Genomic DNA, 27698 nt, shown 5'->3' on the forward strand with positions numbered 1-27698 from the left:
TAATTAGATAAAATTATTCTTTAAAAAAATTATTATTATTTATTAATTGCAGATGAAGTAATACCTGTAGAGCCGGGAAAAGATAATATTCCAACGGATGAAGATGATGAATGTGAAGTATACGAGGACGAAGATTTCGTAACATTAGCTTCGAGCTTAAAAACTGATGAAGATGAAATATCAAGTTCTATTTCACCTTTCGAGTCAACTGGTTTGAGTATGTCAACATTAGATGAAACAATGATGAGTGATTCAACGTATAGCCGTGGAGATATGACACCAACAGATTTTGAAAGTGGTTACAGCAGCGGTGACGGAAGTGGTGACGATGAGTTTACGCTATTTACTTCTGTTTACACAGACACCTCATCGTCAAGTAGTGAGTTTTCGACAATTGAGGGAAGTGGAATAACCACAGATGAGGAAACCACAGAAATGGAAACTGATTTAACAACAGGAGTTTCAGTTAGTGAAGATTCGGAAGAAACTTCTGATACTACTGATGTTTCTGATATTACTGAAGCATCAATGTCTACTGATTCAACAAGTTCTAATATTGCAAGCAGTACAGACGAATCGGGATCAACTGAGTCATCTGGTTCTACTGATGTTTCTGGTACGCAATCATCGGGATCATCTGAAGCATCTGGTAGTACAGAAGAATCTTCTTCTAAAGCATCTGGTAGTACAGAAGAATCTTCTTCTGAAGCATCTAGTAATACAGAAGAATCTTCTTCTGAAGCATCTGGTAGCACAGAAAAATCTTCTTCTGAAGCATCTGGTAGTACAGAAGAATCTGCAGCTTCTTCAGAGTCAACGATATTTGAAAGTACAATTGAATCATCATCTGAAATTTCTACCATGGAATCATCAGAAATATCAACCGAGACATCAGATTTGACTACATCGGAATCTAGTGTATCGACGGCAGAATCATCATCGGAATTATCAAGTTCATCAGAATCAAGTGCAAGTACTGAATCAGATATTACCACAGTGTCATCGGCGTCAGAAACAACCGAGTCATCACAGTCTACTGAATCTGGACCAACAGAAACAACTGAATCAGCTCCAACAACCTCTTCTGAAGAAACACCAACAACTTCTTCTGAAGAAACACCAACAACTTCTTCTGAAGAAACGCCAACAACTTCTTCTGAGGAAACGCCAACAACTTCTTCTGAAGAAACGCCAACAACTTCTTCTGAGGAAACACCAACAACTTCTTCTGAAGAAACACCAACAACTTCCTCTGAGGAAACACCAACAACTTCTTCTGAAGAAACACCAACAACCGATACATCCATAACCGAAACAACAGAATCTGATGTATCTAAATCATCCTCATCTGATGTAACTGAAACATCTTCTTCGGAGTTTGAAACAACTACATCAGAACTTCCTTTCACAATTTTACCTGTTGATGGAGAAAGTGATTCCGAAGGATTACGTAAAGATCTTGAGACATCATCAGAATCTTCGTCGACTGATGAAACTAGTGCTACTTCTGAAAGTTCATCTGATGTAAGTACAACTGAAGTATCTGGTACTACTGAGTTATCTACAACAGAATCATCAGAGTCTTCAGAATCAGGATCTACAACTGAATCGGGCGAAACAACTGAATCAGGAGCTACAACTGAATCAGGTGCAACATCTGAGTCAGGAGCAACATCTGAGTCAGGGGCAACATCTGAGTCAGGTGCCACATCTGAGTCGGGTGAAACAACTGAATCAGGAGCTACAACTGAGTCAGGTGCAACAACTGAATCGGGAGCTACAACTGAATCGGGTGAAACAACTGGATCAGGTGAAACAACTGAATCAGGAGCTACAACTGAATCGGGAGCTACAACTGGATCAGGTGAAACAACTGAATCAGGAGCTACAACTGAATCGGGAGCTACAACTGGATCAGGTGAAACAACTGAATCGGGAGCTACAACTGGATCAGGTGAAACAACTGAATCAGGTGCAACAACTGAATCCGGTGCAACAAGTGAATCAGAAACATCTACAGAATTAACTGGCAGTACTGAATCTGTTGGATCTACTGAAACTGAAACAGAAGTTTCGACAGTTTCAGGTGAGACAACAGAATCAGGAGCAACAACTGAAAGTGGTATGACAGAAGAAACTACTGTATCTGGTACCACTTCAACTGACGAAGGAGAAACTGATTTAACTGGCAAATCAGACATATTAGATCTATTTACCACAAGTCCAGTGGAAGAGGCAATATCAAAAGAACATAAACTCAGAAAATGTAAAGTTAAAAGGAAGAAGAAGAAGTCATGCAGAACTTCTGAATTTAATTGCTGTTACGACGGCATTACCCCAGCTCAAGGGCCATTTGGAAAAGGCTGCCCGACTCCACAAACTTGTGCAGAAACGACTTTCGGCTGTTGTCCAGACGGTGTATCAGTTGCTGGTGGACCAAAGAATGAAGATTGCCCATCAATGCATTGCAATGAAAGTCTATTTGGATGTTGTCAAGATGGTGTGACACCTGCTGAAGGTAATGATTTCGAAGGTTGCAAAAAACCATGCAACCAGACTGAATTTGGATGTTGTCCAGATAATGAGACTCCAGCAAGTGGTGAAAATAATTTCGGATGTTGTAATGTAACTCAACATGGTTGTTGTCCTGATGGAATCAAACCTGCATCTGGACCGGATGAAGAGGGTTGTGAAGAGAATATAACAGAAGGAACTGGCCATACTGAAGAATATGGAAGCACAACACCGTTCGAAGGGGACTGTGCTAACTCAGCCTACGGATGTTGTCCAGATGGAAAGAGTCCTGCAACAGGAATAAACTTTGAAGGCTGTGGAGTTATTAACACAGAAAATTGTACTGCTTCTTACTTTGGATGCTGTGCGGATGGTGTCACTACGGCACTAGGTGGACGTGGTGAAGGTTGTCATGCAGCTTGTGAATCATCAACTCATGGATGTTGTCCAGATCGTCTGACTCCAGCTCATGGACCAAACGGCGAAGGCTGTTGCTTAACATCCCCTTACAAATGTTGTCCCGATAATATTCTCCCAGCTCGAGGTCCTGATTTTTACGGATGTGGCTGTGAGTATTCGCGTTTCCGCTGCTGTCCCGACAACACTACTGCAGCACGTGGACCAAACAATGAAGGCTGTGGATGCCAATACACAGCCCACGGATGTTGCCCCAATAAATTCACTCCCGCAACTGGACCCAATTTCGAGGGATGTCCATGTTACACATATCAATTCGGTTGCTGCCCAGATGGTGTCACCACTGCCAAGGGTCCACGTGGCCATGGATGTGGTTGTGAGAGCACTGAATTCGGTTGCTGCTCAGATGACCGAACTCCAGCTAAGGGTCCAAACTTTGCTGGATGTACTTGCGATGCATCTAAGTACGGTTGCTGTTCAGATGGAATCGAAGAAGCACAAGGAGAAAACTTTGAAGGTTGTCGTACAGTACCAACTACTCCAGGAGCTGCTTGTTCTCTGGCTAGAGATCGTGGTTCATGTCGTGACTTTACTGTCAAATGGTTCTTTGATACTGAGTATGGTGGATGCTCGCGATTCTGGTATGGTGGTTGCGAGGGCAATGATAATCGTTTTAAAACTCAAGAAGATTGTAAAGATACCTGTGTATCTCCTCCTGGACGAGGTAATTTATACATTTCAAAAAGTAATTTGTCACTAGACCCTCGCTGATAGTTTAAATTTCTGCCCTGTTTAGAAAGTCGTTCTCTTCTTTAACCATCTCGATCCTGACGCCCCGTATAGGGGATAATTTTGCCAGCATTGGCAGCTAGCAGCTGTTTGCTAAACCGTAAAAATAATTATTGTTACAGCTTTAAAATAGATGGCTTTAAAAACTATAAATTAGAAAAAACGAAATATGTTTTTTTACTTCTTAAAAGGTCTATAAGTTTATTTATAAAAAATGATTTAAATAGCAAACAAAATGATACTTCGGGGCTGAAGAGGTTAATAAGAAAACAAATAATAAAAATTAGCGTATGCGCTATTCTTCTCACAGAGGCAAAAATTTAAACTTTCGAGTACAGGTGCGGTGAAAAATCGCATACACACCACAGAGGAAAATAGGACGTCCCAATCCGCGTATTTGCCACCCTCGCCTTTGGCTTGCGTGGGCATTTATACACGCAAGTTATTGTCATCCCAACAAAAGAATGGACTTCGGGTGTCGTCGGTTTTTACTCCCACTCTGGATGTTTTATGTACTAAATGTTCTCCCACTTTTCTCTACGCATACGCAGTTTATAAATGTTCGGTAGTGGGGGCAGTTTCCGAGGTCCATTCTCTTACTGGGACCACAATAAAATGTCCTATTTCACGCACTAGGTGTGTAATATACTAATAAATTCATTTTTTAAATATATATTAACTAGATGTATGCCACTTGCCCAAGAGTACTGGTCCCTGTGAAGGGTACTACCCAATGTGGTACTACGACAGTGAAAGAAAACAGTGTGGGCAATTTATTTATGGTGGTTGTCTTGGCAATAATAATAAATTTAAAGCTCGTGAAGAATGTGAACAACTTTGTGTCGTTCGGGATGACAGTGGTAAATTTTTAACTAATGATTTTTACCAATATCATTGTTATATGCATACTAAACTATAATTTACATAGATCCGTGCGAGTTAGACAAAGAATCAGGACCATGTGAGGGTAACTTTACGCGCTGGTACTTCAACAAAGATTCTCAAGCGTGCGAACAATTCCGTTACGGTGGTTGCAAAGCTAATACTAATAACTTCCCAACTGAAGTTGCTTGCCACCAACAATGTCTTCAACCGGGTCGCAGTAAAGGTAAATTATAACATAGTATTCAAAGCTTTTTCAAATGAATGGGATTATTTTATTATGTCTTGTTTTGTTGTGTTTTATTTTAAATTTATTCAACTTTGATTAATATGTAAAAACAAAAAAATTTACCTGACAAAAATAAGAGAGTGGCACTAACTCGTTTGTTAGATGGACGAAATTATATACATTCAACATGTATGAAGTTGATAAATTTTACAGTGACTCAAGAAGTATGTACACTGGACAAAGATCCCGGGCCTTGTCCGGGCTCTTTACTGCGTTGGTATTACGATGAAAAACGCCGGGCATGTAGACAATTTGTTTACGGTGGTTGTAAAGGCAACGGCAATAAATTCCGTACACGCGCGGACTGCGAGCAACGTTGTCCGATTCGAGGTATACAGCAACAATCAGAGTCGTATAATTTGAGGTGTTTAGAGATATATATATATACATATATACCTCATCAGCTTTATAAATATACACCGGTGACGGTAAACTTTGTGCTGTGCCTCTCGATCGTCTAAATTTTATTTATTTTTTTTATCAATCAACATTTAATTCATTAGAATTTATTGATCATTGCTGCTGTGGGTGATGGTTTTTTTTTTTTTTTTTTTTTTTTTGTTAATTTAAATTTGTTTTTCAAACATCCGTTGCCTTTCACGCATATTTTTAATTATTTAAGGCATTAATATATAGTTGAATTATTTCTTTTAACTAATTTATCAATGCCGTAGTGATACGTCTACTCAAAATATCTCTACTCCAAACGCATAATCACATCTTGATCTTTGCTCAACTTTAACTTTATTTGATTGCATTAAATGATTAACAGTTTTCTGAATAAAATGATGATTATTATTTAAAGTTTATTTATAATTTTTCTACCATGTTTCGTTGGTCTTCTGACTAACAAGTACTGGAAAGACAATGAAATTAATGCTCATGTGTGATAAATGTAATTAAAATTAAATTAGCCAGTACAAATTTAATTGATATGTTAAATTTATACTGATCCGAAATGATACTGGTTAGCTGACGTCTAATAATTTTTTGATTTTTTTAAAACGATTAATTATAGAAAAAAAAAATATTAAAAAAAAAATTGCGCCTATAGTTTTTTTAATTTTCTACAAGTTCATATTTTTATTTTACTTCCATTTTAAATTCCGAAAATTGTTAATTGTCTGTTAAATTCAGGATCGTGATTCAAAACACATAAACTAATTAAAAATCATACATCAAATACCTCAATTATTAAACATTAACTGCCAACAATCGTAAAAAAATAATTATCTTTAGGCAGTGTCTCTACCACTTTTTAAAAATATTCAATGACCTTCAACTGTCAGAACCGTATTAAAATTTTTTTAATTGATAAAAAAAATAATCGAAGCATTAATTGAAAAAAAGACAACATCCTTGCAATTTCACCGCGATGTAAATTTGAAAAAAAAACTTACAGTCGTTATTAATTGGAGTCTAATAAAATTTAGTAAAAACTTTAGCCTACAATATTTGAAAATTCAAATGAGGATTTTACTTAAATTTATTTGTCGAATTTTATTTAACTTCTACCCAAATAGCAAAATTACGTCTTGATGAGTTCTGAATGAGTTCCTATTTATGATTTGGACGTCTCATTCACATCTCAAAGAAGTCTTTAAGAAGTTCTCAAGATGTCGAATGAGCCACCTAGTGAACTTAGTAAAACCTCTTTAGAAAGAGTTTTTAAGGAGTTCTTTTTTCTGACTTCGCAAATAAGACTTTAACATGAATTCACCACGACGGCTTAAGGAGCTCCTAATTTTGACTTCATAAAGAAGCTTAAAAAATAATACATTGAGCCTTCGCAAAACTTACGTCTTATTTATGAAGTTTTCAAGAACTTTTAATGAAGAGTTCTTAAAAATGACACCTTTAAGAAGTCATTATAAGACTTCTTGAGGATGTCTTCAAAAAGACAATGTAAAGCAGCCATTCCAACTTGAATCCTGTTAGGGTAATTAATAACAATTGTAATTTTTTGAAAAATCTATATCTCGACAAAATTGCACCCTTTTTCAATTAATGGTTTAACTTTTTTTTTAATTAATTGATAAAACTTAATTACAGTTATGACAGCTCAGTCATTAAATATTTAAAAAAAAAAAAGAGGGGAGGGGTATCGTTTGAAAATGTCCTTAAGACAATGAAATAAATTATGTATTTCCTTACATTCAACTAAACATATTACAATAATTAAAATTCTTTATCAAGACTATTATTATTATTTATCAATTCGTTAATTAATTACTATTTTACTATGTATAAGAATTCCATCTATATGATTAACGTTTTATTGTATTCCTTCTTTGAAGTAGAGATATTTCGAGTAAACGCAATATTGCCTATTAAAGTCAACATAGTTATAAGTAAATTAATAAGCACATTTTATTTACTATTAGTTATTGTAATTATTTAATGCACTAATTATTTAACAAAACCTGCATGACTAAAACTTATAAATTGGTGGATTTGTGAATGACAATAGATTTTTGCTCACTACCAAGAGCTGAAGGTAATTGCACGGAAAAATATCCAAAGTGGTACTTTGATCAGTCAGAAAATCGATGCATGCCATTCTATTACACAGGATGTGGTGGAAATAGAAATAATTATGACGATAGGGATGCATGTGAAGTAGATTGTCCGCCTAAAATTGGTAAGAATAACAAATTAAACTAACTGGAGAAATCAATACGTTTGAAATAAAATAATAAATCTCAAATTCATTTAATAAATTAACAGTTTTGAGTATTAATAAAATGATCAGTACATTGTTTAATACTTTAGTAATTCACATTATTTTACTACAAATATCGTTATTTATGTACTGCTGATTACATCCATGATTAACTGAATATATAATTATAATATTATTTAATAAAATTTTAATATTCATTTGCATTATTAACAAACGGGATAATTTATTGAATAACGAGACGACAAAATTAAAAAATTAATAAATCAGTATTTCGAAATCAAATATTGAATCAATACACGTAATAAGCTTTAATATGTATGTGCTTAATGAAAAATCAATTTATTGAATTAGCAATAATTTATAATGCTATCAAAATAATTTTATATTAATAATAAATAAAATTAATATAGAGCAAGATCTTTGTCTTTTGCCTGCACTTCTTGGTGAGTGTCATAATTATACCCAGCGGTGGTATTATGACTCGTTTGAACAACGATGCAGACCATTCTTCTACGGCGGATGTGGAGGAAATGAAAATAACTTTAATACGGAGGAAGACTGTAGTAATAGATGCGTAGCTTCAGTTACTAAACCACCAGATAGTCGACAAAGATTTTCTCCAGGTAAAATTTTTATTTTTTAATTAAAGTATAAATAATTTTAATTAAATTTTTTTTTTATTTCCCAGACGAAAATAATTTATCGGAAATTTTTTCATGTGGGATTTTAACGAGTGTATAAAATTAATAACGCACTTTTAGACTAATCGCTTAAGCAGCTTATGAATTACTGAATTTTAAATATCACTTTTTTTTAATGCTTTTTTTTTTGTTTGTTAATTTTTAGCCATGTGTTTCCTGCCCGATGAACATGGGCCCTGTAGAAATGAACAAGTGAAATGGTTCTATGATAGTAGAGACGGTATTTGTAAGCAATTCCGTTACGGTGGATGTGCAAGCAATGGAAATAAATTTGAATCACGCGAAGAGTGTGAATACCGATGCGGAGAAGTTCAAGGTACTAAATAAAATAATAAAATATTGATACATTAAGTTAGCGTATAAATTTTAAAGTAATTAACAAATGAATTTATCTTTTTAATTACAGACCCATGCAGTTTGCCTAAAGTAGTTGGACCATGCAGTGGTTCGATGATTCAATTTTATTATGACCACGAGACGGATACTTGTGAAGAGTTTGAGTACAGTGAATGTGGTGGTAACAAAAATCGTTTCCAGGATCATGAAAGTTGTGAGAGTAAATGTAAACGTAGACGACCGCCGCCGCCACCACCACCCGTACCAGAACCACAAGCATCAACATCTATACCACTTTCTGAAATTGTTCCTAATAGTCCTATTTGCTTGGCTCCGGTTGATGCCGGGCCATGTAATTCTGAAATTACCGCTTACTATTATGATCCCCAATCTCAAGCATGTCAAGCTTTCATTTACGGTGGATGTGAAGGCAACGCCAATAGATTCCAGAGTGAAGAACAGTGTGAAAGACTTTGTGGACGTTTCCAGGGTCAAGGTAAATAATTATCTCTACCAATTGATAGCATAATTTCAGACTTAACATACAAATCAATTATTTTATTTTTTAGACTCGTGTAATCTTCCATCGGATACTGGACCATGCAGAGGCAACTTCATAAAATACTTTTATGATCCAAATGCACGTGCTTGTCGTCAGTTTTACTACAGCGGCTGTGAAGGCAATGCCAATAGATTTAGCACTGTGCTCGAGTGTGAATCTGTTTGTTTACATCGTGAAGAACCTACACCTGCTGGCAATAATACAGCACTCTCACACTTTGGTAAAGAGAAAAACTTATTATTATACAATTAAAACTAACAAGTGTTAAATAATTGAAGCATGTAACAAACTAATTTCAATAACTAGTTGGTAAATATTTTAAATACTAACATATAAAGCTTGTAATTATGGTAATGGTTTAGCAATTTGCCGTGAGCCTGTGGATGTTGGAACATGTCCAACTGGTAATTACAAAAGGTTTTATTTCGACGAAGACCGTCGTACTTGCATGGCATTTGTTTATACTGGGTGTGGTGGAAATCGTAACAGATTCAAAACATTTGAATCTTGTATGCACACTTGCTACAGAGGTGAGCTAACAAATGTTTTAACATTTATTGCTCTAATTAATTACTCCTTTCAAATACTAATATCTTCACGCTTCGTTAATATGTTTAATAAGGCGGTCGTTAAAAATTTAATTTTCTCAGGTGCCCCATAAAAAGCTTTTTTTGAGTGAAAAAATACGTGGGGAATTTGGTTTGTTCTTTTTAAGTAAAAAGAACACGTGCCTCAGGACGATCAAAATTCATTTTTCGATACAATCGTGGTTTTTTTTTAAATATCTCATGAAATATGCAGATTAAAGGAAAACATCATGGAAATAATTTTGTAGGAAATTAAATTCTAGACAAAAAAAGTGATATTCATTTTGTTTATAAAATTTGTATTTATGAAGATATTTTTAAAAAACTTTTTTAGATCTTATCAATTGAGTATTTAAAAGATTGCGAATGTTAAAAATAACGTTTTTTTTTTAATATAGACAACTTCGTAACTCATAACTTCGTAACTCGTAACATGTCAATCATTAATATTTGTTATAAGTTTTATATACCTAGAAAAATGTTATTTTCAACATTTGTAATCCTTAAAACGCTCAAATTCACAAGATCTAAAAAAATTTTTTTCAAATTATTTTCATAAATACAAAATTGTTCCTTTGATTTTTTCCTTTAATCTGCATATTTCATGAGATATTTAAAAAAAACCGCGATTGCATCGAAAAATGAACTTTGATCGTCCTGAGGCATGTGTTCTTTTTACTTAAAAAGAAAAAACCAAAGTCCCCACGTATTTTTTCACTAAAAAAAAGTTTTTTGTAGGGCGTCTGAGAAAATTTAATTTTTAACCACCACTCTAATGTTTATTAATAATCAATAATAATAATTATTATTATTATTATTTCTTAGCGAGCAATGAAATAGACGTAGACAATAGAAATGTATCAAAGGATCCATGCATTGAAGCAAGAGATGAATGCAATGCAATTCAATGTCCTTATGGCAAAGAAGCTTTCGTCGATGATCAAGATTGTGAACGCTGTAAATGCGTTGATCCATGCCGAAGTGTTAATTGTCCTGAAGGATCTAGATGTTCAATAACTTTAGCAGCTTCTGCTGATTCAGGAACAGAATACAGAGCAGTTTGTCGAACAAGTAATTTAAATTTAATAATTCATAAATTTTATTTATTAATATTTAATCTAATGTCATTTTTTATTCAGTTACTAAACCAGGTCGCTGTCCGAGAGTATCCTACAGTACAAGATGCGAAAAAGAATGTGAAACTGATGCTGAATGTTCGGGTGAACTCAAGTGTTGTGACAACGGATGTGGTACCTCGTGTTTAGAGCCTGCATCTGAAGAACCTTTGGTAACACCACCGCCAACTTATAATTTAACTGCACCACCTTATGGAGCCGAGCCAGCTGCTATTCAAAAACCAACAGAACCACACGTAAGTGGTGAAGAGGGTGGATATGTCAGTATGAAGTGCATTGCTACAGGAAATCCTACACCAATTATCACATGGAAAAAAGATTCTATTGTGGTTAGTTATTATTTCTTATTATTATCATTTTAATCTCTAGATATTTAGTAAATAATAGTATATGGTGAGATAAGGGATGAAACAAAACGATTTCAGACCAGGGTGAAGTTGGTTGCCCGAGCCATAGACGCATTCTGAAATTGTGTTTCATTCTGTGTTACACACTATATTTTTGATGATTAACTGCATTGTAACTTTAAGTTTCAAAGTTAACAGCCGATTAGAAACAAGTTAATTTAATTCCAATTGTGTGATCAACTAATAGAGTAAGCGTTAATGGTGAATTGCAATTTATAATTAAGCAGAAACTATAAATACTATTTATTATTTACACTAATTTTTATAAAACTCAATTGAAAAGTTGGAACTATCATTTACGTAAATAAAATTAATGGTCTGAAATTACTATTCCAAGTAAGCACACTTGACTTTGTGACATCTATACGATGTCTGTTTTTAGGCTGTTTTTTGAGATATCAATAAGGCATCAAAAAGTTGATAAAACGATCAGAAATTTATGTCACCAAAAAAATATCTGGTTAAGACTTGACATAAGTAACGACAAAAAGTAATTTACAAATAGTGGTCAAATAAATTATCTAAACGATTTTTTAATTGAAATGTCTTCTTTAAGATACAAAAAATAAGACAAATTTTCCATGGCTCCTAGAACCAACATCTGTACGTCTTATTTATATAAAAAAAACTTGACTTTGAGACAAAAAAAAATGTTGTCTTGTCCGTTCAAAAGACATCTTTATGACATCTTAAAGTTGTCTCTGTGCTACTTGGGATTGAACAAATGACTATCAGATTTGAAATTGCGAAAGCCTTCAGTCAGCGGGCAGAACCATTATTTGTTTCTCCCCAAAAGACAAAACAAGTGTTTTTTCTGCCCGCTAACTGAAGGCATTCGTTCGCGGCAGTGGACTAAAATTAGAAGCTTGCTTCAACTGGCTGTAGAGACACTGAAACTTCAAGTTTCAATGCTGGTATCATGAAAAAATTATAATTTAAAATATTAATTTATAGATAAATCCAGCAGAAAAGAGACGACGAATATTACTTGATGGAACATTAGAAATTATTAACTTATACAGCTACGACAGAGGCACGTATATTTGTTTTGCTGATAATGGACTTGCACCACCCGTTAAGACTGAATATCAATTAGAAGTAACAGGTAAATTAATTCAAATACTTAAAAATAACTTTGTTATGGGTAAATACTTAACAAATATGTAAATATTAATATTGAATGGTGGTTAATAATTAATAACATGGTGTTTGTGTTTACTAAATATATGTATTTTGGCATGTGGTTTTTTTTACAATTAATATAGAACCTCATGAACGGCCAGCTGCTATTATCGGTGAAAAAAATACTTATGTAACAGTAACAATGAACTCACCATCGACACTGTATTGTTATGCAATGGGTTGGCCACGTCCTTTTGTAACCTGGTGGCATGGAGACCGTATGCTTCCATTATCTTCAGAGCATTATGAGCAAGACTCTGAATACACATTATTAATTCGTTCAGTAACTTTAACAAATCTCGGTATCTATACTTGTCAAGCTTACAACGGTATTGATCGTCCTTCTTCATGGTCTGTAACACTTCAAGCAATTGGCCCAGTGTACAATGTTAAACCAGAGTATCAAGAGTATACTAAATACCTTGTAGAACCACCCAAGCGACCTAACAATACTGATCGCAGACCAGAGTACCCATACAGACCATCACGAACTCAAGCCCCTCATTATAATCAGACTTACATTCCTATTCGTTATACTCGTCCTACACCCAGACCTTACATTCCACCTGTTATTCCTCTTACTGAACCTCCACGACAGCCACCCGAAATCAGAGGTGAGCATGAAGTCTTAAAAAAATCATTACTTTAATTCTTTTTATTTTTTTAAATTCTTATACTGCTTTTATAATTATTTAATAAATAACTAATTTCGCTAAATATTAAACAGATTAAATTATAAGTTAATCATTTTTATTAATTTACGCATGAATTAAAATAACTTTTTTAGTTTGAAATGCATTAGAAAGTATTTAAACTTATGCTTTTAAAAATCCCGTAGAAATAATTAAAATGTTATTTTATTTATTAATTTATTATTTACTATTTTTCAGTCATTTTAATCGCTTGTAATTATTATTTAATTATTAAATTATTTATGTATATTTATTTTACACACAGTACCAGTTGTCGTCAATGTAACATCATCAGGAAATAAATTCCCAGTAGGAAGTGACTTCAGTATTGCTTGTACTGTTGATGGTTATCCGATTCCTAAAGTACTATGGTATAAAGATAATGATATAATTAATACAGATGGACGAGTTACAATTTCTGGTAAATCAAAATATTAATTAAATTAATTTAAATATAAATGCGAATATAAAACATTTAATGATTATTATTTTTTATTTAACTTAATTATTATAGAATCAAATAGACTTACGGTTACCAATGCCGGTTACAATGATACCGGAAAATATCGCTGTGAAGCTTACAACAATTATTCAAATGATTCAGACACAATAGACATAAGTGTTGAAGGTAAATAATTTTTATTTATAATTATAATTATCAAAAGTTTTATTTAAAAAATTACAATAGTTGTTTGTTTTTAATTAATGAAATATATATTATTTATTTACAGGCGTACATATCGATCCAGAGTGTCAGGATAATACGTTCTTTGCTCGATGTGATTTAATAGTGATTGCAAAATACTGTCAGCACAAGTATTATGCTAAATTCTGTTGTAGATCGTGCACTGAAGCAGGACAACTTCCACCAGCTAATATGTATCTTAAAGATTCAACAAGAAGAAGAAAGAGATCTTTTAGGAATATTTTCTAAGCAAGTGCACGAGTCATTTCTTAAGCGAAAAAAAAAGAAAGAAAAAAAAATAGTTAATATTAATAATGATAATAGTTATAATGCAAACAACAGAATTAAAATTTATTTCACAATGCCTATTTAAATCGAGACACAATTAATATATATTTAATATATTTAAATATTAAATATTATTGTCTCAAAGGCTAAACTGAATACAATCGAGTCTCGTTCACTGCCAAAGCCTTAGAACGTTTATGCATAGATACTTATGGAGTACGAATGATAATAATAATTAATATAATAATAAAAAAAAATTAAAAATAATAATAACAATAAAGTAATAAATGACCACAGTATCCATATAAACACGATCTGAAGCTAATCAACTAGTCGTTAAGGAACTGCGTGTCAGTATTCCCTCAAGTCATTCGTTTCTGTACAATCACGAGAGACATCATTCATACATTTTTTTTTATATATTATTATTATTTCATTATTGTTATAATTATATTATAAATTTATGAATTAATTCAATTCATAAATAATTAAAATTAAAATCCCGTAATTACTTTAATATGTTTTTCAATAATTAAATATTTAGCCATGAAAAATATCAAAGATAACGAAAAAATAATAATTGATAGTTAATAATATATATATCTTATATGCCATTTACACGTATTTTAAAAATTTAAATAAGTTTTTATATTCATTTTTAATTAATATATTAAACGTTTATATTTTTCGATTGCCACCAATTTTTTAATTTAGTGGAATTATAAAAAAAATAATTGCAATAAGTTTTAGTTTTATTACGTCATTTTAATTACGTATTAATAAGAAGATTATTTATAAAAAAAAATGTTTTTATAGAATTAAACCTCTCGATTTTTTTTAATTATATCGCCAAAAAATATCATACATTGTATAGTTTTTATTTAATTAAATTACTAACTACAAAAAAAATATTAAAAAAATTAAAAAAAAAGTTAAGAACAAAAGTATAAAAAACATTAAAAGTTTGATTGTTCATACATACACATAAATTTATAAATCTTCTAAAACATATCGATCATCATCGACTAATTAAAAAAATATATAATCAACAAATCATTTATAATCAATCAGATGAAAAAAAAAATATATTAGAATAAATATAATGTCACTTTGCACTAGGCAATACTAAAAGGATTTATCAAATTGTTAAACGTTTAATTACTCATATTAATCAACATACAAATGTAAAAGCAAAAAAACGTTTACTGTTAAACATATATTATTCTATATCAATCAAATTTGAATTAAAAAAAAAATAAAAATAAAACGCAGTGCCTTAAATAATAATGTAGATTAGTGAAGACAAATTGGTTAAAATAAAAATTTATTTATAATTCATTTTAATAATGAAATACTGTCTTTCACTCATATTGAAAAAATAAAGAAAGACGTATCTAAAACATATACATTTAAAAGTACATAAATTTATCAGTACAGTGTTAGATCTATACATCAATTAGTGTACAATAAATAATAGTTTTTATCATTAATAATTAATTATTCCATTTTTAATGTTAGTAATAAATTAAAATAATAGTTTTTATGTACATTTTACAAAGTTACTTTTATTTTATATCTTTTATTATATTTTTTTGTAATCAAATGCATTTAAAACTTATTTTTATGTCTTTGAAGTTTAAAAAAAAATAATAAATAAAAATTATGATGTACGTCAATGATTTTTTTATGAAATTAAAATATTTAATATAAATATTTAACCGAAAATGAATTTTCTAGCATTTTATTATTAATATCATCTATATACATTGACTTATTATTATCAAATGTAATATGAATGGTAATTTAAAAATAATATCAACTTAAAATAACCAATCGCAATTCCTCAATTGTATTTCTAAGAAATTAAGGTATTAGTATGTATACATATGATTATTATATTATAATATTAATATAATAAAATTTAAATGATATATATAAATATATAAATGTGTATGTAATGTCACGATAAAAAAATGTTAAACGATATAGTGAATGGTACTTACACATATATTATTACCATGGACAATAATATTATTAATTAATATATACATATATAGTATATATGATAAATATAAAAAGTAATAACGAACGATTGGTATCCTTTACCATTGTCTGAGATTGTTTTGTAAAAAAAAAAAAAAACGATCTTATGATTGCTCTACATATCTAGAAATATTTTTTTTCGTTTCGTATTTAATAAATATCTCATATAGAGCAAATTAAATTTATTATTATTTAGCAACCCTTAATATGATAATCCAGAAGTTTGCAGACAACAATTTTCTGATTTTTTTTCAACAATTCAGTTAAAAAAAAAACTAAAAATATGCGCATATAGAAAATTAAAAAAACTATAGGTGCAATTTTTTTTTATATCCCTAGTAGATCTGAATTACGGTAATTTAACGCATTTTGCCACAATTTACGGCAGTTAACAATAATATTTATTTATTTTATTTATAACGCATTTCTGCAATTCACAGTACAATAGAAAATTTAATTTAGATTATTTGATGCGAAAGATAGATGCTAACGAAGATAAAAATATTAACTTTGATTAATATTTAAAGAAAATCATATGTTGACTTTTTGAATTCTTTCATTGTCCTGATTAAAAAAAACGATTCAAAATAATTCAATTTTACTACTATATAGATGTACAACCACCATTGAGTGAATTGTTTTCTTTAATCAGGATGAACCTCCAAAGAATTCTATTTTACCAGAGTAATTGTTGACTACATCAAGAAACCTTATCCATGGGATATTTTTAATAAATAATTTTTCGTAGTGAGTATATGGACCAGACGGCTATTCTCTAAGCCGAATTTCGGGACATTCAGTTCTATTTGTCTTAATAAGTCCGGAGATACAAAATAACTATTAATAATTTTATGGAAATAACAAAGCTGGTAATACAGAATATACGGTAGTTTACAATTAATTACAGTAAAATACTTGCGGCAGGATTGCTACGCTTTTACGGTAAATTACCGTGTATACTGCAAATTTGCAGTAAAAATACCCCATTCTGCGGTTTAATGCCGTAATTTTGCCATAAAATACCGCAAGTTATGGTATTGTACCGTAAAATACCGTAATTTTTCTGAATACCGTAAATTACGGCATATCACAGTAATTACCGTGATTCGGATTCGCCAGAGATATAATTTATCATTTTTAAAAAATCCAAAAATCATTAGACTTCGGCTAATTTCAATATCATTTAATATGACGAATTATTAAATTTTTCAAAAATCTAAATTATTTATTTGATTAACAAAATAAGTAATTTAGGAATACAAGACTTCAAGGATTTTAATTGATAAGAGTAAAAAAAAAATAATTTCAACAAAAAAAGTGTATGAAAAAAATTGTAAACAATTTAAAGTAAAGATAAACAATTAAAAATGGCGACGAGTTTTTATAATACATGGGATTTGAATTTTGAATCACCTGAATATAATATAAAACTTCCTATTTTTTTCCCAGCTTGGGCTGAAACTGGCGGCTATTTTGTAAAATTAAAACTTTCGTGTTTAGCAAGTTATAGTCATCCTAATTGTGAAAAATATTTAAATAGTATTGCATCTGTTAGTAAAGAAAGAAGAAGACAATGCCAATATTCAAATCCATGGATTATTCATCCTTTCAGTGTCATTCGGTATTTTTAAATAACATAAATTTAACTTTTATTATTTTAAATAATTGTTTGAAGTTATAATATTACGTTTATTATAAATATACGACAGGTTCTACTGGGAGACATTGATGACATTTATTTATGCGCTCTCATTTATTATAATTCCATTTATGACAAGTTTCATAGTATTCGATTTTGAAGTAATTAGACTTGATAGAATTAGTTTTATTTTTTATTTTTTTTTTTGGATTGACATTTCATTGAATTTTATTACTGGAGTTTATTGCAGAGATAAAAAAATAATAATTCTCGATCAAAAAAACATTATTCAGTAAACTAACATTTATTTATACAAATATATATTATATAAATTTTTAAATTATATAATTTAAAAAAAAAATTTCACTTAGAAAATATATCCGTGGGTATTTTTTTATCGATGTAATAACGTCTTTGCCTTATGATCATATTACTTATCAATGGAGACAACTTCCAGGGCCAAACACTTCATATGTAATTGTTATTTTAAATATTTTACCAATATTTAAATTCATAAGATATTTAACTTTCCACAATTATGTTTCGCAATTGTTTGAAGTAAGTTATAATTTTTTAAAAATAATTGTTTGCATAAATTAATAATCTTACCTTAAATACTTTATTTTTAGTATTTCCAGATAGCAGATTTCAATTGCCGTATAATTAAAATTTTATTGATATCAGCATACTTAATTTATTGGTTCACATGTTTATGTTACCTTATACCAGTACTTGTAATGCATTTTGATCAAGTTTCCGTTTACGTAAGACATTTTGTATTTTTCAAAGAAATTAATTTTATTGTATTATACATTTGGTGATAATTTTTGGATATATTTTGATATAATTTAGGATTGTGAGTGCTGGTTAATTAATATTGTCAATGATGATATTCCCACACGATTCAAAAGTTCATTTTTTATAATCCTTCAAAATTTTATGACTACGGGAATTCGTGCAATTGAACCTGAATTTACTATTCATACAATTATTTGTACTTTGTTAATGATTTTGGGACGATTTTTTTGGATTTATATTATCAGTATTATTTCAAAAATTTTCTTTACTTAATTTGAAGTTCAAATTCTTAAGAACTAACGAAATCTATGCATATTAAAAGAAAATAATATTTATAAATTTTCTTTAGTAATGTTTCTTCAAATTTATAATGATAAAAATACATCACAATCTGGTTATCAAGAGACGATGAGCCAAATATTAGCATATACGAGACAAAAACAGATGCCGCATTATATGAGAAAACGTATTGAGTCTTATTATTCTTATCGATTCAAAAATAGTTATTTTAGAGAAAAAAAAATTTTATCAAATTTGTCTGGTAATTATTATAATTTAAGGGAGACAGCCACTGTGACGGTCAAAACAATGAGTGATTTTCGGGAATGTTTTTGACTGGAATAATTAAAGAATATCGGGATCGGATCTTTGTTATTTTATTAAGTATATATTCAGTGTAGTTTTTTGAAATTTTTATCAAAAAATATTAAATAATTAAAAAATTGACAGTGTTGCTGTGGAGCCTTGAAAAAAATTCCACCTTCACGGTTGACAAGTTTTTTCGAAAAGTTATCGTTGTACGTAGTCAATTTTTTTTATTTTGATTTTTCAAAAAGTGGTGACCTATTGAAAATTTTTTCATGTTTCCGCCATTTCTTTTTGTATTCAAGCAGTTTTAAAAAATAGTAAAAATCAAAATAATAAAAATCGAGTCCGCTTAACCTTAGCTATTGCAAAGACGAATAGAGCAAAAAAAAATTGTAACTCGGTCGATAATTGCTCCATTTATCGATGCAAACAGTTAAAAAAAAATCGTTTTGAGTAAAACGCGTTTAAAGTTTCTAGTTCATTTCTCTTACTGTATTCATGTATTACTATATAAAATTTTCTAAAATATTTATACTTACATCAATAACTGTAACTTAGCCAATTCTCGGAATTTTGACTCAAAATTTTCTATACATATCGGCTCCATTGGAACTAAAAATACCAAAAAATCGATTTTGAAAAATTTGTCCACAGTAAAGTTACTGTGTTTTGAAATTGGGCAGTCGGTATTTTCGAATGTATAAACTTTAAATTAAAATAAAAAAATTTTTTTTATTTTTCCCAGTGGCTATTCCTCTTAAATTAACTGTAAATATACGATTGTAATGAAGTACATAATTATAATTAATAAATATTATTATTTTCTACAGAAATTTTACGTGAAGAAATAACAATTTATTCATGCCGTCGCTTAATAGAAAATTCAATTCTTTTTCGTAATTTACCAAAAGACATTATCACTTCAATAGTGTCAAAATTAAAATTTGAAATTCACTTACCCAATGATTTAATTTTTAAAGCTGGTAATTATGGTGATTGTATGTTTTTTTTAAGCTCTGGAACAGTTGCACTATTCACTCCCACTGGAAAAGAGGTCAATTACGAATAAATAATAGATATATTTTTTTAAATCAGTCGAAGTAAATTAATGCAATTTAATAATTAACTAGATTTGTCATTTAAGTGAAGCTTCTTATTTTGGAGAAGTTGCATTACTGGTACAGGATCAACGAAGAATAGCAAGTGTAATTGCTATTGAAGTTTGTGAAGTTTACAGACTTGATCGTCGTGATTTTCGTAGATATGTTGCAGTCCATCCTGAATTATTTGAACAAATTGAACGTGTTGCGATGACAAGAATGGAAAAAGCAATACTTATTGAAGAACAAAATAAAAGAAATCCTTTTAAACGTAATCATCGTTCTAATTAGTGTTTATTTTTTAATTGAATAATTAAATATTAAGACGAAATGTGTCATTTTAATACATTTTATATAATTAATTAAAGAAAAAAATACGTGCAGTTATTAATAAAATTAATTATAAATTATTTACTATTTTTCTGTCATAAATTAATAAATTAATAGATTAGTCTGCGACATTATTAATTTCCCCTGTAAAAAAAAAAATAATAAAACTCATGAAATAGAAATGTTATGGTTACAAAATATAAATTAATCACTGATAAATTTGTATACCTATTATTTTCTTCTTCTGTAGTAGAAAAGTAATAAGTAGAGTAAGCTGGTGGAAATCTGTGATTAATATTAACTACATGCTTCTTAGGATTTTTAATTAATAAATATCCCTTTAATTGAGGATTTGGAATTATTCTTTCATGCAAATCTGTACCAACGAGTTCATATTGATATGGCAAATTTTCATTATTTTCTACCATCAACTTCATAGCCAGTAATTCTTCCGCTGTTACTATTTTTTTAATTCCATCTTTTTTTATTGATTGAAGATACGGTACTTCTATTTTTTCTGTACAATTATCAGCTTCTAAATTATTGTTTACTTCATTTATGGAATCAATCTTTAGGAATTAAAAATTATAATTATTATAAAAACCAACGGTAATGTAAAAAAAAAAATTTTAAATAATAAAAATTAAACTAACCTGACTGACAATTTTAAGAAGATCAGTATGAACATCATTTCGATTATGATTAAATCCAGATTTAAATACACAACGATAATTAAGTAATCCAGTATTAAATTTATCCAAAAAAATAGATGATGATGATAAATTATTTTTTATTTTATCAGCCATTGTAAATTACTATTGACCTGTTTTATAATAAGTCAAGTCTCGATCGATACTAACAATGAATCAAAAAATTTTTGATCGATAAATCAATTAGAGCTAATATGTCGTTATTATCACTCTTTTATTAAAAAGCATCATGACGTTAAGTACCTAATAAACGAAATATAAAATTTTATCATTTAAATGCTATTAGTTTCTTATAACGATATATTTTTTAATGTAAAATATCAAGTACACACTAAATTATAAATTAAAGATAAATATACAAATTACACATTGACATCTTGGTAAATACAATTTAATTATGCTTTTTATTGTACAGTCATGACATTTAAAGAAATGATGTCAATAATAAAAAAAAATATAGTCTCATAAATAAAGATAATTATTTAATTTATTAAACTAAATTTTATTTGCTCAATAAAAATTTATCATTTAATATTTATAAGTGTTGGACATTTTTTTACTTTTTATTATTCAAAGTTGAATATAAAAAAAATTTATTTATTAAATTTTTTATGCGCCGCATCTAGAAATTAAAAAATTTCTTTTATCACAATCAATAAATATATTAATCCAAACAACTTTATTGCTAAAAATTTAAAAATAAAAAATATAAATGAAAGCTCAATGAATGCGTCAAATTTAATTTTTAAAAAATTATTCGAATATTACAAATAAATATCCATTTATATTTTTTTTTCCTATGAATAATCAATACTTCTAAGTTACTTTCTAGTATTTATATCATCAATTAATTGTTGACAATAAATTTATTGGTATTTTCAATATAAAAATAATATTTTTATTGATCAGTCTTTAAAAATAACCGACAACGTCCCATAAATATTTTTTCTTCAACTCTTCATTGTCGGGTGTTTTATATAATATACTAAGATAAAAATTATTCTTGTAAGTAAATCACTTACACTTACACTTTTTATAATATAAAATAAAAATAATTAAAATAAAAAGTTTTTCATGAATATTTATACACGCACTTTTACACTGAACAATTATTTTTATCCATAAATATCAACAAGTTCTTTACGATCATTATCAACTTCCGTTAATCGACGAAGTAGACTACGACGACGAAACTTTTTCCATCAAACAGATGCCCGTTTAATGCGAAGACTTGCAGTACTTGAGGGTGGTCGATAGCCTTGGTAACCCGATGAGTCAAAAAGGTCAGTATTTGTTGTACCAAGGCAAGTACACGAACAAACACTCACACAATCATCGGTGTCATGTAACATTGGAACATGGCCAGCCAAAATTTTTCCATTAACTGCTACAACTTCACCGTCTAGTGTTAATACATGATGTGATGCTGCTTGTAGTTCACTGTCATCTCGACGAACGTCTTCTGCGTTCCTAAAAAATTTATAAAAAATTATCTTTCATTATTTAAATATATGTATGTTGTAAATAAATATACCAAAAAGATAAATTTTATCTTACATTGTCATAAAACGCAAAACAAGCAAATTAATACTGGCAGCTACAACTGCTAATCCAAATAAAATAAAGATCAAACTTAAAGTGACATATCCTGGTTTTGTTAATAACGCTTGATCATTCTAAAATATAAATAAATTTATTCAATATAATTTATTTATAGATAAATATATTAAATATGTATATACATTATAAAATATACCTGCAGCGCAACATAATCACCAAATCCGATAGTAGTCAAGGTAACAAAGCAGTAATAGAAGCTATCAAAATAACTCCAGCCTTCATATCGAGAAAAAACAGCAGCACCTGTTGTTATAATTATACATGACAACATTCCAGTAACAAACATTAAATTCATTTCCGTAGCTTCCGTTTTACTAAACTTCAAATATGTTTTTATTTTTCTTATAAGAACTGAGGCAAATTTATTCAAACGTTCACCAATACTTTGAAACATTACTAAGCCCAAAGGAATTCCCACCATAGCATAAGCCATACAAAATGCTTTTCCCCAAACAGTTACTGGAGTCGAATGACCATATCCTAAAATAAAATTATTTATTTATTGTTCATTCTATTTATTAATTAAATTGATTAATTATTTATTAGGCATTATGACAAGTCGTTCCAAAACCTCTCTGTGCACAGACTCTAGCATTTCTTCACTTAAGACATGTCTATCATAAAATGAAACTATCCTTAAACTGATTACTCCGAAACTTTTAATCAATGACAAGACTATCCGACATAACACTATTCATTATCGATGTAACTAGAAAATAATCGGTAACTGCCCTGATTAAGAAAAATGATTTGCTCTATTTTAAGTATATGTCTATATATCAGTCAATTCAAATTGTTTTAAATCATTTGAAATTGTTTTGAATTATTCCAGATCATTTTTTTTAATCAGGCTGAGAAAACATGTTAATTACCCAGGTAGCACACTTGCCTTTGTGACATCTATAAGATATTAATTTTCAGGCTACTCTTTGACTTGTCAATAAGGCATCAATATGTTGACAAAACGATCAGAAATTTATGTCACCGAAAAAATACCTACTTAAAAGACTTAACATAAGTGACGACAAAAAGTAAATTACAAATAGTGGTAAAATAAGTCATCTAAACGACTTTTCAATTGGCATGAGACAGGAAAAACAACACAACTCGTCTCTGTCTTCGGAATCAACATTTGCATGTCGTATTCATACCAAAAAAGATGACTTTGAGACAAAAAAAAATTTGTCTTGTCCTTTTAAAAGACATCTTTAAGACATCTTAAAGTTGACCCTGATGTCCTACTTGGGTAACATGGAAATTCCCGTGTTTTTTCAGTTACCGATTATTTTTTAGCTGAATCAATAATGAATAGTGTTATGTCGGATAGTTTTGTCATTGATTTAAAGTTTCGGAGTAAAGCTTGCGCTTAAGGAGAATTGTTCTGGATAGAGATGTTTTGGAGTAATCAGTTCAAGTATAGTTTCATTTCAGGTAGAGAAATTCTATAGAATTGTCTGTGCATAGACCCATATATATATATAACAATCCTTTTCAATTTTTGAGCAAGTCCGTTCTCAAGATCCATAGGTGCTAGTGTCTTTTTCTACGTTTCTATAACCTTGAGCTTTCAACAGATCTTGAGCATGCCATGTGTAAGTACCTACTGTAAGTTACTGGTGCAAGAAATGCGTCAGACACTTTTTCATTGCACCGTGTTCAAGATATATTTAATATTCTTGCGTACGATACCATGAGCAAGATATACACAAATATTGAGATAGGTTTCTTGATACACGATCTTGCGAAAGACCCATACGTAGAAAAAGACATCAGCAGCTAGGGGTTTTACTCAAGATGGTTACTCCAGAATCTTGCTCAAACACGTGTTACGAGAAGAGAGGTTTTGGAGCGACTTGTCATAATGCCATTTATTATTAATTGTACAGTATAATTTATAATTACCAATCATAGCAAGAACTAGAGTTGCAAAATAAAATGCACCAGCAAATTTCCATTGAGGACCGGCTTTATGTGGTTTATTTTCAATAATAACAATTTCAACCATACGATAATCCTCCTGAGATATATTATATTTCCTCATCATATTACGTCTTATTTCTATAAATTAAAATTTATTATTCAATTTATAATAATAATATAATTATATATCAATATACCTGATAGAAATTCCCAGCGTCTACGTTCAGTATCAGATTCAAGTGCATCAAAAACAGCAGCTCCAATTAATAAATATGTAAATGTACACACTACTAATGATAAAGTTCGTACATTTTGTCTTTTCATGGTAGTGGCAGATTCGTCGTACGCCATCGAATTTTACTTTATTTATATATTAATCCTTCTGTACAATAATTTTGTAGCAACCACTTTGTTTACTTTTAAATTTTAAATTATCAAAAAAATATTTTTAAAACTTCAAACAATACGACTATAAAATAAGTTCAATTATTTCGTTTAATTGTAAAAATATAAAAATTATGGAAGTATTTAAATTACTATTTATCTTTTTCGATATGAAAATAAATTTTACAATATAATCCGAACAAGTATTGGTGATATTTATCAATGATACAATGCGCCTGACAAAATATATTCATTATATAATAAATATAAATAATAAAAGAGTAGTCCTGTAGCATAGACACCAAAATTTAATGATTTAAACTGACACCAATGTACAGTGTAAGAAAAAAAATTCTCAGACTTGAGTTATTGATCGTCGCCCAGCTTCCCACCTAAATCAACCACTGGATAATATCATGTGCATATGGGTCGCATGTGTGAAGGTTCTGTCATCAAAAATATTTGAATTAATGTCAGAATATATCAAATATATTTAAATTTAATAATTATTTGTTAACAACCTCCTGATTATATTTTATTTAAACTTCATTCATTTTAATTTTAAAATTTATTTTTTAAAACATTTTCAATTTTTCCCGCGGTTTACTAAATAATAAATAAATTTTCTTTTTTATCGACATACTTTTTAAAATTTTTCCCGCAAAGTCAAAACTCGGTGCCATATTGAATTTGTTTATTGACATGTGGAGATAATTAGACATAACCTCTGTAAAATTATTAATATCAATATACTATTTTTTTTTAGTAAATAAACAAATTAAAATAATTAAAAAATTAAAATGACGTCCAGCGAATGTACATTACGAGCAATGAATTGTGAAATGAATTTGCTGTCAATGCCCGATGGTTCTTCAATGTTTATGCAAGGTTAGTTTTTCACAAATTTATGATTTTGAATTTAACAGACGATTAACAATTTTTGAATTTTTTTTTTAAATAATCAATTAAAAAAACTAAAAATATGCACATGTAGAAAATTAAAAAAACTATAAGAGCAATTTTTAAAAAGGTTTTTTTTTAATACTTTACTGTTTTGAAAAATTCCAAAAATTAGTAGATATCGGCTATGATCCTGAAGTTAACAGACAATTTCAAATTTTTAAATTTGTTTTTCTAACAATATTATTAAAAAAAAAAATTAAACATATACTCATGTAAAAAATTTTAAAAACTAAGTGAAATTTTTTAAAATAATTTTTTTTTATTTATAAAAAAATACAAAAATTATTAATCGGCTATCTTTAGTATCATTAGTGTTTTTCATTTAATAAATATATCGTTTAATAAGTTAATTAATTAATTAATTTTTATTAAGGTAATACGTGCATAGTAGCTGGAGTTTATGGACCAATTGAAGCCAAATTGCAAAAAATGTTGCATGATAAAGCGAGTGTAGAGGTTGTTTTTACTCCATTAAAGGGACCACCGAGTAAGTTTAAATATTTTTTTATTATTTATATATAAATAATACATTTTATCAAACAAACAGTATGAAATATAAATTTATAGTTTTGGCAAACTAAAACGTGCAATATTTTAAAATAAAAATAAAATAGCAATTATGAAACTTAATACAAAATTAAAGTCTATGTCTTTCCTGTATGAGTTGAAGCGCTCGGTCAATGCGCTTTATTAACTTCTTTGATGATTATCCGTAAATAATAAAAAAAATTGGTAAAGAGCGACAAATATTTAATAGTGAGTGATATTTTAAAAGTAAAAAAAAAATAAAGGTTATTTTTATTTAAGGTATTGATGGAAGAATGAAAGAATTGTATATCAAGGAAACATGTGAATCAACTCTTATTACATCTCTTCATCCTGGTACTTCGATTTCAATAAATACCCAAGAAATGCAAGATGATGGTGGTGTAAGTATTTTTTATATTTTATAGAAATTAATTTGATTTTAGTAATTAATAATATTTATTACTTTCTTTAGCTCCTTGCTTGTGCTATCAATGCATCATGTATTGCGTTAATTAATTCCAATTTATCAATGAAATTTACCATAGCAGCCGTTAACTGTATGATTGATGAAGATTCTAAAGAAATAATTGTTGATCCAGATGAAATACAGCTTCAAGTTTGTTATTAATATTTATTATGTTTGTTATAAACACTATACTTGATGATTTATTAATTAAAATAACAATGATATTTTATTTCTATTGCAGAATGCCAAAGCCACATTTATGTTTGCTTTCGACAGCGTTAAGAAAGACATTATTTGTTGTAACGCAATGGGCCGATTTAATGAAAAACAATTACTTGAAGCTACGGATAAGTGTCGTGATGCAAGTAAATATATTTTTGATTTCTATCGTGATATTGTTAAAAAATACGCTTATGCTATATGATAATAAAAAAACTCAATACTGTAATTATTTATATT

At 29.3% G+C, this 27698-nt stretch overlaps 4 protein-coding genes across 10 annotated transcripts in view; 3 read left to right on the plus strand and 1 right to left on the minus strand.

The window, feature by feature from the left end:
* The window catches only part of LOC103573304 (papilin), a 116080-nt gene extending 100474 nt beyond the window's left edge, over positions 1 to 15606 (plus strand). For 2 of the 5 annotated variants that reach the window (XM_053741432.1, XM_053741431.1), the window contains exons 16-31: positions 53 to 3655; positions 4404 to 4580; positions 4649 to 4828; positions 7362 to 7532; positions 7985 to 8197; positions 8421 to 8591; positions 8682 to 9107; positions 9181 to 9393; positions 9536 to 9703; positions 10586 to 10831; positions 10900 to 11225; positions 12258 to 12408; positions 12569 to 13099; positions 13443 to 13598; positions 13692 to 13805; positions 13909 to 15606. In XM_053741432.1, coding sequence (XP_053597407.1) covers positions 53 to 3655; positions 4404 to 4580; positions 4649 to 4828; positions 7362 to 7532; positions 7985 to 8197; positions 8421 to 8591; positions 8682 to 9107; positions 9181 to 9393; positions 9536 to 9703; positions 10586 to 10831; positions 10900 to 11225; positions 12258 to 12408; positions 12569 to 13099; positions 13443 to 13598; positions 13692 to 13805; positions 13909 to 14111 — 7049 coding nt within the window. In that variant the 3' untranslated portion in view covers positions 14112 to 15606. The remainder of the gene's footprint in view (positions 1 to 52; positions 3656 to 4403; positions 4581 to 4648; positions 4829 to 7361; positions 7533 to 7984; positions 8198 to 8420; positions 8592 to 8681; positions 9108 to 9180; positions 9394 to 9535; positions 9704 to 10585; positions 10832 to 10899; positions 11226 to 12257; positions 12409 to 12568; positions 13100 to 13442; positions 13599 to 13691; positions 13806 to 13908) is intronic. The other 3 variants (XM_053741435.1, XM_053741433.1, XM_053741434.1) reach the window with 3 other exon arrangements.
* Positions 15607 to 17635: 2029 nt separating this feature from the next.
* On the plus strand, positions 17636 to 20624 carry LOC103573344 (potassium/sodium hyperpolarization-activated cyclic nucleotide-gated channel 2-like; the record flags this gene model as incomplete). The annotated part of the gene is made up of 8 exons (XM_053741113.1): positions 17636 to 17814; positions 17903 to 18124; positions 18204 to 18390; positions 18462 to 18596; positions 18685 to 18874; positions 18980 to 19171; positions 20049 to 20272; positions 20349 to 20624. Coding segments are annotated over 8 exons (1590 nt in total), but the record flags the coding sequence as incomplete, so codon positions are not given.
* LOC103573302 (two pore potassium channel protein sup-9) lies at positions 20596 to 25362 on the minus strand. Of its 3 annotated transcripts, none has more exons than XM_008552335.3 (8): positions 25096 to 25362; positions 24881 to 25036; positions 23115 to 23458; positions 22916 to 23034; positions 22453 to 22828; positions 21302 to 21601; positions 20877 to 21217; positions 20596 to 20792 (listed from the first exon to the last, which is right to left on the minus strand). In XM_008552335.3, exons 1-5 carry the CDS (start codon positions 25247 to 25249, stop codon positions 22561 to 22563), a joined length of 1041 nt encoding a protein of 346 aa, XP_008550557.1. In that variant the 5' UTR covers positions 25250 to 25362; the 3' UTR covers positions 20596 to 20792; positions 20877 to 21217; positions 21302 to 21601; positions 22453 to 22560. The 3 variants fall into 3 exon arrangements, with proteins under 3 accessions (XP_008550557.1, XP_053597086.1, XP_053597087.1); XM_053741111.1 differs by having other exon boundaries at positions 22387 to 22828; XM_053741112.1 differs by having other exon boundaries at positions 22381 to 22828.
* A 617-nt stretch (positions 25363 to 25979) lies between these two features.
* Positions 25980 to 27687, plus strand: LOC103573301 (exosome complex component RRP46). Its single transcript, XM_008552334.3, has 5 exons — positions 25980 to 26170; positions 26619 to 26732; positions 27053 to 27174; positions 27246 to 27389; positions 27481 to 27687. Exons 1-5 carry the CDS (start codon positions 26083 to 26085, stop codon positions 27661 to 27663), a joined length of 651 nt encoding a protein of 216 aa, XP_008550556.1. The 5' UTR covers positions 25980 to 26082; the 3' UTR covers positions 27664 to 27687.
* Positions 27688 to 27698: the final 11 nt, after the last annotated feature.

Source organism: Microplitis demolitor, chromosome 8 (genome assembly GCF_026212275.2).
Source record: "Microplitis demolitor isolate Queensland-Clemson2020A chromosome 8, iyMicDemo2.1a, whole genome shotgun sequence".
Classification (NCBI taxonomy): domain Eukaryota; kingdom Metazoa; phylum Arthropoda; class Insecta; order Hymenoptera; family Braconidae; genus Microplitis; species Microplitis demolitor.